This window comes from Vigna radiata, chromosome 5 (assembly GCF_000741045.1).
Source record: "Vigna radiata var. radiata cultivar VC1973A chromosome 5, Vradiata_ver6, whole genome shotgun sequence".
Taxonomy (NCBI): Eukaryota; Viridiplantae; Streptophyta; class Magnoliopsida; order Fabales; family Fabaceae; genus Vigna; species Vigna radiata.
The window spans coordinates 3,831,385-3,844,771 of record NC_028355.1 but is presented as its reverse complement, the minus strand read 5'-3'; the positions used below and the strand labels follow the sequence as shown (position 1 = coordinate 3,844,771).

The 13,387-nt window shown below is 30.1% G+C and overlaps 2 protein-coding genes across 4 annotated transcripts; both read left to right on the top strand.

Moving 5' to 3' along the window:
- Positions 1 to 5,390: 5,390 nt before the first annotated feature.
- On the top strand, positions 5,391 to 8,386 carry LOC106761109 (AP2-like ethylene-responsive transcription factor At1g16060). The gene is made up of 8 exons (XM_022780477.1): positions 5,391 to 5,679; positions 5,763 to 5,845; positions 5,955 to 5,963; positions 6,085 to 6,173; positions 6,786 to 6,859; positions 6,931 to 6,981; positions 7,592 to 7,668; positions 7,850 to 8,386. The coding sequence occupies exons 1-8, from the start codon at positions 5,522 to 5,524 to the stop codon at positions 8,353 to 8,355; spliced, it is 1,047 nt and encodes a 348-aa protein (XP_022636198.1). The 5' UTR covers positions 5,391 to 5,521; the 3' UTR covers positions 8,356 to 8,386.
- Positions 8,387 to 8,552: 166 nt separating this feature from the next.
- On the top strand, positions 8,553 to 13,374 carry LOC106761108. Of its 3 annotated transcripts, none has more exons than XM_014644616.2 (2): positions 8,553 to 8,656; positions 10,247 to 13,374. In XM_014644616.2, exons 1-2 carry the CDS (start codon positions 8,644 to 8,646, stop codon positions 12,184 to 12,186), a joined length of 1,953 nt encoding a protein of 650 aa, XP_014500102.1. In that variant the 5' UTR covers positions 8,553 to 8,643; the 3' UTR covers positions 12,187 to 13,374. The 3 variants fall into 3 exon arrangements, with proteins under 3 accessions (XP_014500102.1, XP_014500103.1, XP_014500104.1); XM_014644617.2 differs by lacking the exon at positions 8,553 to 8,656 and adding an exon at positions 9,291 to 9,819; XM_014644618.2 differs by lacking the exon at positions 8,553 to 8,656 and adding an exon at positions 9,291 to 10,025.
- The last annotated feature ends 13 nt before the right edge of the window (positions 13,375 to 13,387 follow it).

Genomic DNA, 13,387 nt, shown 5'->3' with positions numbered 1-13,387 from the left:
TTTGGCACAACTCTAATACAAGGAGACAAATCAACAAGCAAACTTCAATGGTTATATTTTAGACAATTAAAAGCTTTTCCACGTAAAAAAGAATAAAAATTCTAAGTGTTTTTTCGTTAGTTTGTGATTATACATGAAATAGTTTTCATATTTCACGTACTAGACTATTAGATTGTTTATTAGATATGACCTAGAAAAAGTAGATCTTATTTGTAAAACTTTCACTACATACATGAATATATTCTCTCATTCAATAAGCATTTTTAAATTATATATATCATGTTTACTAAGACTGGTAATCACTTATAAACAACATTTGTTAAAAGTCAAAAGTGATACTGTGCATTCGAAAAAGTAAAAAATGACTCGATTTTAAAAAATATTTGTACTTTACCTTTTAGGAAAGATAAAGGAATTTAAATAAATTGTTAGGTTTAAAAGAGAGGAGATTTTAATAGAAAAAATATATATGTTTTTAAATAATTTTTTCTGCAAGTAAGCCTATCAAACGTTTAAGGAGATCGTCCAATAGTTTTATAAAATAATTCAAAGTATTTTTATAAACATTTTATGACACTTAAGAGCATTGAAATAAGTACAATACAAAAAAGCAATAAATACAATAGTTTTACACTTGTTCATCCTTAACTTGTATTATGTCTAAGCAACAAAGAATTTCACAAATCAAATAATGTCACAAATATTCTTATTGTCACTTCTAACTTACAATGAGTATCAAAAGTCATTCTTAATTTTATCCTAAACATTTCTTGAGATTAAACAAAAATACACGAGATCTCTACAAATAAAATATACAAATTATTAGAAAGTAGGTTTAAGTTTAACTCAACCCCCACAAAATCGACTTGTAATGTGAGGTTTGCACCTCCCTTATATATTAAGTGGAATAGAAACAGAAATACCCACTTAGAACTCGCTAGGATAGACTTTAATCATGGCTCTCTGAACCCATATTAGAAGTGAACTTTGAAGCCAACTCAACCCCACAAAACCAGCTTGTAAGATGAGGTTTGCACCTCACTTATATAATATAAATTAGTTTTATCTCTAGTCGATGTGGGACTTCCAACACAAATCTAAACTATTTAATAATAAAGTTGTTTATACTAGGTTCGTACTCAAATGAGTAAATATCAAATGTGTACACTTTTTATGATAAGAGAACCCTACAATAGTAATAATTTAAAAATAAAGTTCAAAACTTTCTATTATCTAATAAATGATTTTTGCCAAGCCTTACAAAGTTAAAAAAAGGATGTTATATGTTTATATGACCATATGTGTTTGTTGATTCAACAAACCCATTTTCATGATGCAAGTTTTGTTTATGTAAGTCATGAAAATATACATTATATAACTCAATGTTTTGTTTTGTCACTTGCACTAGTGTCATTGTAGAGATAGTTTGTTTAGGTGAACAAACTTTATTTAGACAAATATTTATATTGTATTGATTATTATAATGCTCAAGGGCAAGTCATGCAAATAACATTTGGGAGAGATGATTTTTCATGTGTTTGAGGTTGTAGCTTTTTAAAGGATCCACTAATTACATGATCATCTATACATGTGTTAACACTTCTTTGAGACTTCTTTTGATCTTAATAAGCTTGCATCTAGGGTTTGTCAAGACTTCATTTGGTTTTCATAAACATGTTTCTATAGCACTTTAAACAAATATGTTTGTCTTTGATTTGAGTTTTTATGCATCTAACATTATCATATATATTATAGACGATTGACATAGTCTAATAATAAATCTTGAAATAAGATTTTCTTAATACACTAGAAAATTTGTTAGATACCAAATTGATATTATTGCTATTATTGAAATTATTGGAAGACATTTTAAGTAGAATATTCTAATTGTAGACTTGCATCTAAGTAATAATTGTCTATGCTTTAATAATCTATATTTTTGTATCGAATCAAATAATATCAATGTTATAGGAAAGGAAACAAACATTTTATTTTTTTATCTAATGATTTGCATTAGCTTGATTTGAAAAGGAGATCTGAGTAGGTACAAGTAGAAATACAATTATAAAAATTTAATGTAAGTTCTTTTTAGTAGATTTTTGAAAGTACATATTGTTCCTTTTATAAGCACAATTATATCAGTCATATGAATAATATATATTAGTAATAACATATGAGAGTGTTTCTATCCTATCAAATACTCTTACATTAGTTAGAAGTTGAAGTCTAAGACAATTTAAATACTCTTTTTATTTTCAAAAACATTTTTTAAGTACAAAACCGTAACGAAGTTTCACATTCAAAAACAGACAATATCTCAAATATATGATGATTAATCCTAATAATATCACTTGACGAATTTGGGATTTAAATATTGGTGTCCACCGATAATGAAACCATTGGTCCCTTAAACCCTTCATTGGAGATGAACATTAATTTCTTTTAGACCTCGATAGGATGACTTATGTTTATCATGTCCAATAAATCTTATACCGCTCACGGGTTAAGATTAAATGCAATTTAAATACTCATTCCTCCTTTTTATTCTTTAAGGTGTCTTTTAAAGACAAAACTATAAAAAAATTCTACACTCCAAAATCAATAATACTTCAAATATATCGTGATTTATTCTAAGTGATATATAAAATTATTGTAGATGAGAACATATAACAACACACTATTTAAGTATAACTAATCATATGTATATCATAATAAATATAAACAAAAATTATAAAATTATGATGAAAAAAAAAGAAAAAATATACTCCCCTCTGTCTGATGCAAGAAAATATGTCTTTATAACTATGAACATTTTATAAGTACATATACGAAATAAAGTTTCACCTTGATAAGATACAATGGATATAGTAAGATGCATATATTATACAAACAAAAGTAACTTTTGTTGTGCTTCATTTTTATTGTATATATATATTTTTATTTGTTAGAGAAAGTAATGATGTAGAAAAATGCTTCACAAATAACATGAGTTATAACTATGCCATAGATGTTCCTAATTTAAGAGAAAGGTAACCATTTAACACAGAAAAAATAGATTAACTTCATGCGAAGAAACTAAAAACTTACTTTTGAAAAACATATATATTTAATATTTAATGTACAAGACTTTAGATAGTTACTTGAGATGGAAAAGATATTTGTATCCAAGTAATTATTACAAACAAAGGTGTTAGTGATCAATGATTGTTGTTGAATATATAAAGGAGAAATATATTTTGAGAAAAAAAAATTCACGAAATTTTTACATAACACACATTTTTTTTATTGGTTTATTATTTATTTATTGGGTTGATCTTTTCTAAACTCAATAAAAAATAATATATATGTATTATATCAAAATGTTATAAAAATATTCTATACTGACATATCATTATCATATATAAATATGTAATTCAATGTATTACTGAACTTCTATCATGGAATATAAATTAAATATCAAATAAAATATATTATTGCATCAACTTGAAAAGTCTTGAGGTTGAAACCAATCAAACAATTAAATTAAAGGCACCACCAAGATGTAATATAATTTCCATTAAAAACAATGAGATTTATTATGTTTATTGAAATCAGACACGAACCACAATTGAATTATATGAACCATCACATTCCAATTTTCTTTTTCTATTGTTATTTTCTTTTAAAGATATATTTGTTTCAAAAATTACTATGCTTAATTTTGTATATGTCCGACTTAGTTTATATTACTATCTCTTAATTTATAATAATGAATATGACTTAATTATTTATTGTCTGATTTCAATTTACATATACAGAATCTGTTAATTAAATATGCTAATTTTTTAGTTGCAGCTAAACTATATATAAAAAAGTATATTTCAGAATCATTACAATCTTAAATATAATCAATAGTTATGCCATTTTCTAATGACGTATGTAATTCCTTTAAACAATAGTTATGTCTTTTTTTATCTGTTTTGTTGTTCACAATACAAACGAACTACACTAATTATCATTAAATATGATGAATATAGTTTGTGCATCAATTTTATAATATATTTTATGAATCAGTTAGTTTCTAATATAACTTAGTTTATCATAAAAGCATAAATAAACTTTGATGCAAATATGATGTCCTTCATTTTTCTTTCCAATATTTGATTTGACAATTTGACTGTGAAACCTAAAAAATTATCTTTTAGTACTATAATTCAATAACTTTGTAAATCAAAGCAAAGTGATTAATCTTTAGTTTCATTATGAAAATTAATCAATATCATTATAAAAGGTATTGAACGAATTCAAAGTAATAAGTTTGAGCATAAGTAGATAAAAAAAAATATCAGGCTTTTTGTCTCAATATCTTTGAATTTATTGATTATGATTCATCATTTTTTTTTTTTTATATTCTCAACTTAGTTTAATGATTTTCTCATTGACATATAGTAAATGATTTAAAGTACTAATACAAAATGTGTCATGTTCTAGTTCTCTTTTTCTTCTGTATTTACTGTCTTTCATTTTTTATCAGTAACTTGCTACTTGTCTAGCTATAATCGAAACTTCACAACCAATAGTGAGTGCGGCTTACAAAACCAATATATAGAAGAAAGAGTTTCCAGAGTTTTTGGAGCAGCATTTATGTATTCTAAAAAATCCTATTTGTGTTTGCAACAAAAATTTAATAAAAATTAACTTATTTTATTTAGAATAGAGACTAAATTAAAATAAAATTTAATATCTTGACATATTTAACATATTTCTTGTGTTTTTCAAATAAAAGATCTATTTACAAAAAGGCTCTGATATACAATAAAATTTAATATCTCTATAAATATGGTGATAAAATTTAATATCTTTAGAAATATGGTAATAAAATTTAGTATTTTTATAAGATAAAAATAGTTTGAAAAATATTAATTATATTTACATAATCAATATATATTATGAACCTAATTATATTTTTATTAGAATAATTTTTATCTCAAGTATATAACAATAATAATATAATAATATCCATCATAATACTAAATTATTAATATTAATTGAAATATGTGTATTCCAAGAAACTTAATGTCATGTTTTGTTTTGTAGTATGTCTATTAAGGCAAATAAATACAAGACTCGTGTAGAAATCTTAGAATTTAGAAAACTAACTAATAATTAATCCAACCAAGCTGTCACCCTTCTCCCTTCATTGTCATCTCTGAGGTTGGATAAAATTAATTTTCTAAATATAAACGTATCTGAAAGAATAATAGAAACAATGAAAAGTGAGAAAATATTTGTTTATGTGGGAAGAAAACAGAAGAAAAAGTTGATAGAATAAAAAAAATGAAGAGGGAGTAAAGACAAAGAAGAAAGAATTTAGCAGTTAAGCCGGTTATGGAGACGGCCAGAAACAACGATCCGTAGCCGGCTATTCCCTGTGATTGCCAGCACAATCTATTCTAACCCTTTTCCCTTTTCCCTCACTTTATAATCCTCTTCATTTCAGGACTCAGTCATATGTTCTCTTCTTCTATCTGCTCTTCTTTCCATGGGGAAGCATAATCAAAGACAGAAAACCAATGCAACCACTAACGACAACAACCTTAACACCACAAACACTGTCACCAACAAGGTCAAACGAACAAGAAGAAGTGTCCCCAGAGATTCCCCTCCTCAACGCAGCTCAATATACAGAGGAGTCACCAGGTTCTCCCTTCGTTACCATTTCACATTTTTATGCAACATGGTCTCAGACATTCATTATTCATAACATGTGTTATATTATACAGGCACCGATGGACAGGCCGATATGAAGCTCATTTGTGGGACAAGAATTGCTGGAATGAGTCACAGAACAAGAAAGGACGACAAGGTTTCATGTCCATGCAATTTTTATTTTTTTTTAATGTTATTATCTTGATGAAGTCACTGACGTGTTTCCTTTTCGACTTGGCAATGGTTCTTCACATGTCCTACGTTAGTCTACCTCGGTACGTATGTGTATATAATAGTGTGTCTTGTTCTTAGTATTACATGATTTGATGTTCATGAGGAGAAAAAGCGAAGAACTATTGGAGTGATTAATGGAGTATATATAATCTGTTCTTGAAGGTGCTTATGACGATGAAGAGGCTGCAGCACACGCTTACGATCTAGCAGCATTGAAATACTGGGGTCAAGACACCATCCTCAATTTTCCAGTACTGTCTCTCCCTCTTAAAACTGCTTTATTTTTTTTTTTTAGTTTTTTGGTTTTCTCTAATTATTTTCAATTTTAAGAAGATTTTTCCTCTGACTTAAAATATTAAGATAATTTATTAATCTCTCTTCCAAAATGTTTAATTTTTCATTTCTACTCAAAATAGAATTTAAACTCCTTAAACAGTGGAATTGTTGGATCTATTGAAGAGATTCACCGAAAAACAGAATACTAAATGAGACATAAGTCCAATTACACGAGAAATTGACATCATTTTCTACTCAAAACCTTAAGACAATATGTTAATGAGTCTTTCTTCTTTATATAATACTCTATTTTCTTACTTTTATCCAATATAAGAAAATTTTTCTTTTACACCACTTAAGAAAGAATATACTAAAATAATTTTCATGACTAAGATGTTTTAGTGCAGAAATAGAAAGAAATTAATGTAGAGTAATAATACTGTGACATATTTTTACATTCATTTGATACATAATATAAAGATAAAATTGTCATAAAAATTTAAAATTTTATTTTTTTTAGAATGAAGAGAATAAATTTAGGTGTCTGAAATAATCATTATTTTAAAAAATTTGTTTTCCAATTACAGTTATCTACTTACCAGAATGAACTGAAAGAAATGGAGGGTCAGTCTCGAGAAGAGTATATTGGATCATTACGAAGGTAAAGCTCTTTCTTGTATGCTTCAAGATTAATTATTGCAGAAAGCAAAACTTTACATTTAAAATTTGCAGGAAAAGCAGCGGCTTTTCTCGTGGAGTTTCTAAATACAGAGGTGTTGCAAGGTACTATTATTCCCTCCACTTTTTTTAATATTCGATTTTAAGGGAATTATTTTTCTATTTATTGTTATTTATGAAGTTGTATATCAGAAATTTGCAAATGTGTTTATTGTGATATATACTGCTTCACTTCTTTATTAAAATTATTGTTTTATTTTATTTCTTAACTTTTACAAAACAAAATAAGAAAATAGATGAAAATGAATTGAAGAAGTTAGTGCATTAACATTTATGATTAAATATTATTTTTCTCCTTTAAATGATCAAACTTTATTTTTTATCTCTAAACTTTTCTTTTAAAACACTATTTAAACGGTTTTTAATTAAAAAAAGATAAAAGTAAAATCTACTTCCACCTCTTTTTTAAGTGACCATTTAAAAAGAAACTTTTATTTTTATTCAATTGAAATATTTAAAATTTAAAACAAAAGTAATTGCTTTTCTGTCATTTTATATTATTTTACCTAATTTTTAATTAGTTTTTATATTTTTGATAGATAAATGAGTAGAATGAAATATGATATCTTATAAATATTTATTAAAATATAAACAATAAATATAATATTAAAGTTTTTTTTTTCCTACTTTTAATATATTATTTTTCTAAATTCAGACACCATCATAATGGAAGATGGGAGGCTCGGATTGGCAGGGTTTTCGGCAACAAATACCTTTACCTCGGAACTTACGGTACAACTTCACCTTCAATTCTTCTTTTACGATTTTAATATAACAATATTATTTCTTTTCATTTGTCATTTTTTCTAAATACAAAAATGTTTTATTTTTACTTTTATAATATTTAAAAAATTATTTGAAACATTAAATAAATATTTAGTAGAGACATATTGAAAAAGTTGGAATTTTGCAGCAACACAAGAAGAAGCTGCGACAGCATATGACATGGCAGCTATTGAATATCGAGGACTCAACGCTGTGACCAATTTCGACCTTAGCCGCTACATCAAGTGGCTTAAGCCAAACAATAACGACAACACTGCGAACTCTAATGTTCTTGACGCTAACCCTAATTCTGAGACCAACTTTACCCCAAATTCTAATCAAGAACAAGGATTCAATTTTTTCCAGAGTCAAGAATCGACGGTGACTCAGCCTCGATCTTCTGGCGCCACGTCAGCCCTAGGACTTTTGCTGCAGTCGTCCAAGTTCAAGGAGATGATGGAGATGACTTCCGCCGCCGATTTGTCGACGGCGGCGTCGGGGTCTGAGCTGGTGCCGTGCACGTTTCCCGATGACATTCAGACGTATTTCGAGTGTGAAGATTCCAACAGATATGGAGAAGGGGATGATAACATGTTCGGCGAGCTCAACGGGTTTGTGCCCCATATGTTTCATTGTGATGACTTTGAGTCTTGAAAATGCACCGTGGAAGTAGAAGATTGTTTGCAGTTGCTTTGATGATTTATTTATTTTTCGTTAGGCTTATTTCTCAGTTTGTGAATATGAACAGTAGTTTGTTGATAGTGAAACACTGATAAGAAAAGAACAAGAAGAGCGTTGCATTGTTTGGAAAACTGAACTTGGATTAGTGATCATGGTCAGAGGAGGATGCATGCCAAGTTCTTTATTTGTTGTAGCTGAAAAGAGAATAAGCATCTCAAGAAAGATGCAAAATAAACATATTTATAAAGCTGCTTGGTGGATATGATTACGATTGGTAAGTTAATAACATTTTTTTTATATCAATATTTTTACAATATTTTAATATCGTGTTATTGTATGATTGATTCAAAATTATTTCAGAATCAATAATAATAATCATAAATATTATTATAGATAAATCACATGTAAATGATGTTAAAATATTGTCAAAAAAATATTATTAAAATATCATTATCTTAAATTTTTAGCAACTTATCTTAAGAAATATTTATAATTTTATGTATGGAGAATATTCATTGGTTACGGCCAAAATGTATTCTAGCAAATGTATCTTTGTTTCATAAAACACATATTATAAGGTTTATTAGAAGGTTCATAATGATGTATTTTCTCTGAGTTAGATGTTGTTAGCTAAGGTTGTTAACTAGGAGCTGGAACATATGAAGATTAAGTTATTAAAAAATATGTTAAAAGAAGTTGATTGCAAACTCTATGGAGAATATAAATTATTACACTTTTTAGAGATCAAATTAAAAGATGATTGATGAATTAAATGAGAGAGAAAATTAAAAATATATACAATGTTAAACACAAGTCTAAAATAAAATAATTTAATGTGGCTAAGATGGAAATTTTTTCTGTAATTGCTGAAATTGAGTGAATTGCACATCAGAGCAGAGACTTTAATCTCAATTCCTCATGACTGGTGTGCGACAGACACAACCTCAAGAACCACTTGTTTTTATGCCATGATCACGTGACTCCAGTGGCTGCAGTTTCATCGATGGTTTCTATCAATAAAAGATTATATGCAGACATGCCTTATGCAACAGGCAAACAATTTTCAGCTTTATGGTTTTTCTTAATCGTGTTTACTTCTGTCCCTGTTATCACTAAGCAACATAATAAGAAAATATTTGTATTATAGAACCTTCACTACAAGAATACCTTACTTTGGTTCTGTTCTACAATACTGTAAAAGTTTCTTTGAGTAACACAGTCCATCAGTTTTTTCCTTTAAAAAAGTACTCAGCTTCTCATGATCCTTGTGAAATATAGAGTAAGAAAAATAATTCAACTACAAGAACGCAAATCCAGAATGATTGGTAATGCGCTATTAGCCTACAACTAAGGCAAGCATCCACAATTGCAGCACATGAAAGAGCAGAAACATGGCAAGTTAAGGATCATCAAGGTTCTATGTCCTAGGTGTTTCATGTAAGTATCTACACTTACAAACATAATTTTACAATTTAAGAAACGGGTTCTGACAATTTGGCCGAGCATCAAATTTTGTCTCCTGTTTGTGGTCTGCTCAATTCTCTTTTGACAGAGTGCATTGGTTGAAGAACTAACATTAAACTAGACCTAATTCTGTAGTAAAACTCACGTTCCAAAATACCCTATGGCATAATGTTATAAAGGTTGGACGAGTTTCATTTCACCTCTCTGTGAGTTCATCTTCTCATGGTTACCGAAACACCAAACTATATATTTATTTGATCTCTTTGAATTCAATCTATCAGGAGTTGATCAGATCGTGAATTTTAACTCCTTACATGTTCTGTGTATTTTGGCTCTCTCATTCAATTGTTTTCTCATAGTTGCAGAAAAGTTAACTGGAGATATATCTCTTCTTTTGCAGCATTTGATCGATTGATAGAAACTGAAGAAGAAAACATGCACGTAAGTTTCATTCCAGGAGAAGTACAGGATCTATGGGATAATTGGGGTCTGGAAATGCTTGTGCTATTGAGTTTCACCATCCAAGTGATCCTCACAGTGTATGGAAGCCGCAGAAAGGACATCCCAGGTATGAGGACAAGGTTCACAGTTTGGTTCACCTATTTGCTGTCTGCTTCCCTTCAAAAAATCATCATAGGCAAGCTTACAGTAATACCTGAAAGTGATCCAAACGAACGCAACATAAGACGTGAACTGAAGGCACTGTTTGCACCATTGCTTCTGGTGCAAATTGGAAATCCAGATGCCATAACTGCATACTCAATTGAAGATAACAGATTGGGGCTGAGGCAGTTGCTCACCCTTGTTCTCCAAGTAGCTGTGGTGATTTGGATCATCATAAAGAGTTGGACACATTCACAACTCTCTTTTCTGTACTTGCCATTACTTGTATCTGGACTAATCAAGCATGGAGAAGTTGTTTGGGCTCTTAAGTCAGCACTTACTAAAGGATCGGGCATAATCACCATTCAAGAAATTGACCAAGAAGCCAACATGCCTGCCTTATTCAGATTCCTTCCTGAGGATATTCCAAACATAGAGTTGATCCTAAAGGCTTATTACCGCTTTATCTCATTGAAGCCCCATCGAGAGCATTGGCTCTACCAGCCTTTATACGAATCATTACCCCATATGTCTATAGATGAGTATGCTCCAGAAGACATCTTCCACATCACAGATGCAGAACTGAGCTTCATGTACGATGTGTTGTACACCAAGTCACCTATAATCTATACCAAAGCAGGTTGTATTCTTCGTGTCGTAAGCTTTTTCAATTTAGTTCTAACATTGTGTGGATTCTCAGTCTTATTTAGGCAAGAATTTTCACGCCATTGGAAAGCATGTTTTATAGTTGGGGTGTTAGGTGGAGCAGTTCTCATGGAGGCATACCAGATTGTACAATTACCGTTCTCAGATTGGGCCATAATTCAAATGATCAAGCACAAAGATCTTCCGTTCATGATTCCATGCTTGAGAATTCTTGGGCCCAGAGCCGGGAGTTGGAAAAGGTGGTCAAACTCATTGCCACAGTTCAACTTGCTAAGCTTTTGCATTCATGACAAGCCAATAAGGTGTGGAAAAATTCTAAAATTCCGTGGCATTGACATGGAGTTGAAAAAGAACAGGTGCAGGACACGCATAGAATTTCCCCAAGAACTGAAAGCTCTGATGGTTCAAGAAATGAAAGATATTGATGGAGTTAGAAGACTGAAGCACTTCAACCAACGAGGAGAATGGTCACTCGGCAGGTATGGCTCGCCCAACGACATCAAATGGAGTGTTAAACGAGACTTCGACAAGAGCATTGCAATATGGCACATTGCAACAGACATATGCTACTATTCAGAGGCTCATGCCAAGGATTCAAGCCCCAAAATCCAAATGGCCAGATTATTGTCCAATTACATGATGTACCTCCTAGCCATGCGCCCTCACATGCTGTCCACCACCACTGCCAATATAATATTTCAACACGCCTGTGATAAATTGAAGGGTTTGAAGGTAGACAAAGAACAATGTGTGAAAGATGAAAAAGAAGCATGCAGGATTTTGAGAACAGAAAGAGTTCCCCAACATTTAAATTCTGAGCGGAAATCAGAAACTGTTGTGACATCAAAATGGAACATGCTTAGGGATGCCCAGAGACTGGCTAGGAATTTGATGCTAAGGGAGAACAGATGGCAGATCATATGCAGTGTGTGGGTGGAGATGCTGTGTTATGCTGCAGCTAATTGCTCAACAGATTATCATTCTGAACAAATAAGGAGAGGTGGAGGTTTGGTAACACATGTTTGGATTCTGTTAGCTCACAAGACTGATAAATATCACATCAGTGACTAGTAATACATTTACCTTGTTTGTTTCTAACGAAAGTGGATCTATATTTTGTGAGGTTTACATTCTTCTCTTTGCTTCCGGTTTACGGTTTGTAACGCTATTTGTACGCATTCTGATTTTTTCAGGGACCATTTTAGAATATTCTAACGCACAATGTGATGGAATTTTAGAAATCAATATTCATAGATATTGAGCATATATAGTATGTAAAACAATGCAATTACAGAATAATTGGTAATAAGTGCATGCCTGTGAAGGATAGAGTATTTATTTCTATCAGCACTACTGAACCTTTCTTTCTTTCTTATAAGGGTTTTTCACCCACCTTCTAGGAAATCATTGAGATTATGTGTGTAAATTTCTTTAATGCGGGTGATAAATTTGCAAAAGATCGAATACATAGATCATATCTCTAATTGTCAGATAACAGTAAAGATAATATTTTAATTATTGATTAATACTGATCCATAATTAATTAACCATTCTCCCATTTAGATAGCATTTTTTAACAGCCAAAATATGGATCATTAAGCTAGAATCACAATTACAACTAAATCACATGTCAAACAACAATGACAATTGTGAGCAACAAATAACATTCAAGATGGATATATATCTTGTGCAATAGCTAATAAAAAATGCAACACTACAATGGTCCAAGCATTTAAAAATGATAATATGAAACATGATGAAACTGAAATCATCTAAAAGATATCTCCTAAAATATGTATAAAGCCAGACTTCCACTAAGCATACCAAAATTCATAGCCAAATTAATGACCTGCGTGTTTTAGAAAAGCTTCAAAGTTAGGACCTTAGTGGATATGCAAACATCTCCTTAGCCTCAAGGTACTAAATCCAAGTGAGAAAATTTTCAATTTCATCTATAACTAATACATGATATCAACATGCTTTGAAGGAAGAATAGTTTTTGTTATTTCGAGAAATTTTTACTGCACCAGTATTATTGAATGTAGACAAGTGACCCTAGTCAAAATAACTAGTATTATTGAAAACTCACTGATGTTTATGCTTATATTTTTCTTTTTAATTAATATACTTTCAACTTTATAAAAAAATAAAACTGAGTCAAACACACCCTAAAAACTCTAAAAGCTTTTGAAAACTACCGAATAGGCTCATGACAAAGAATGTGGTGTTCATTTCTAGTCAGCACACATAAGCGTTCTTATTTTTCTTTTTG

Bases quoted from the DNA above. Each gene is read 5' to 3' on its own strand.
- LOC106761109 (XM_022780477.1), top strand. From the start codon at position 5,522: ATGGGGAAGCATAATCAAAGACAGAAAACCAATGCAACCACTAACGAC. The intron at 6,174-6,785 runs GTACTGTCTCTC...TTCCAATTACAG, and splicing joins ACACCATCCTCAATTTTCCA to TTATCTACTTACCAGAATGA. The intron at 6,982-7,591 runs GTACTATTATTC...TTCTAAATTCAG, and splicing joins AAATACAGAGGTGTTGCAAG to ACACCATCATAATGGAAGAT.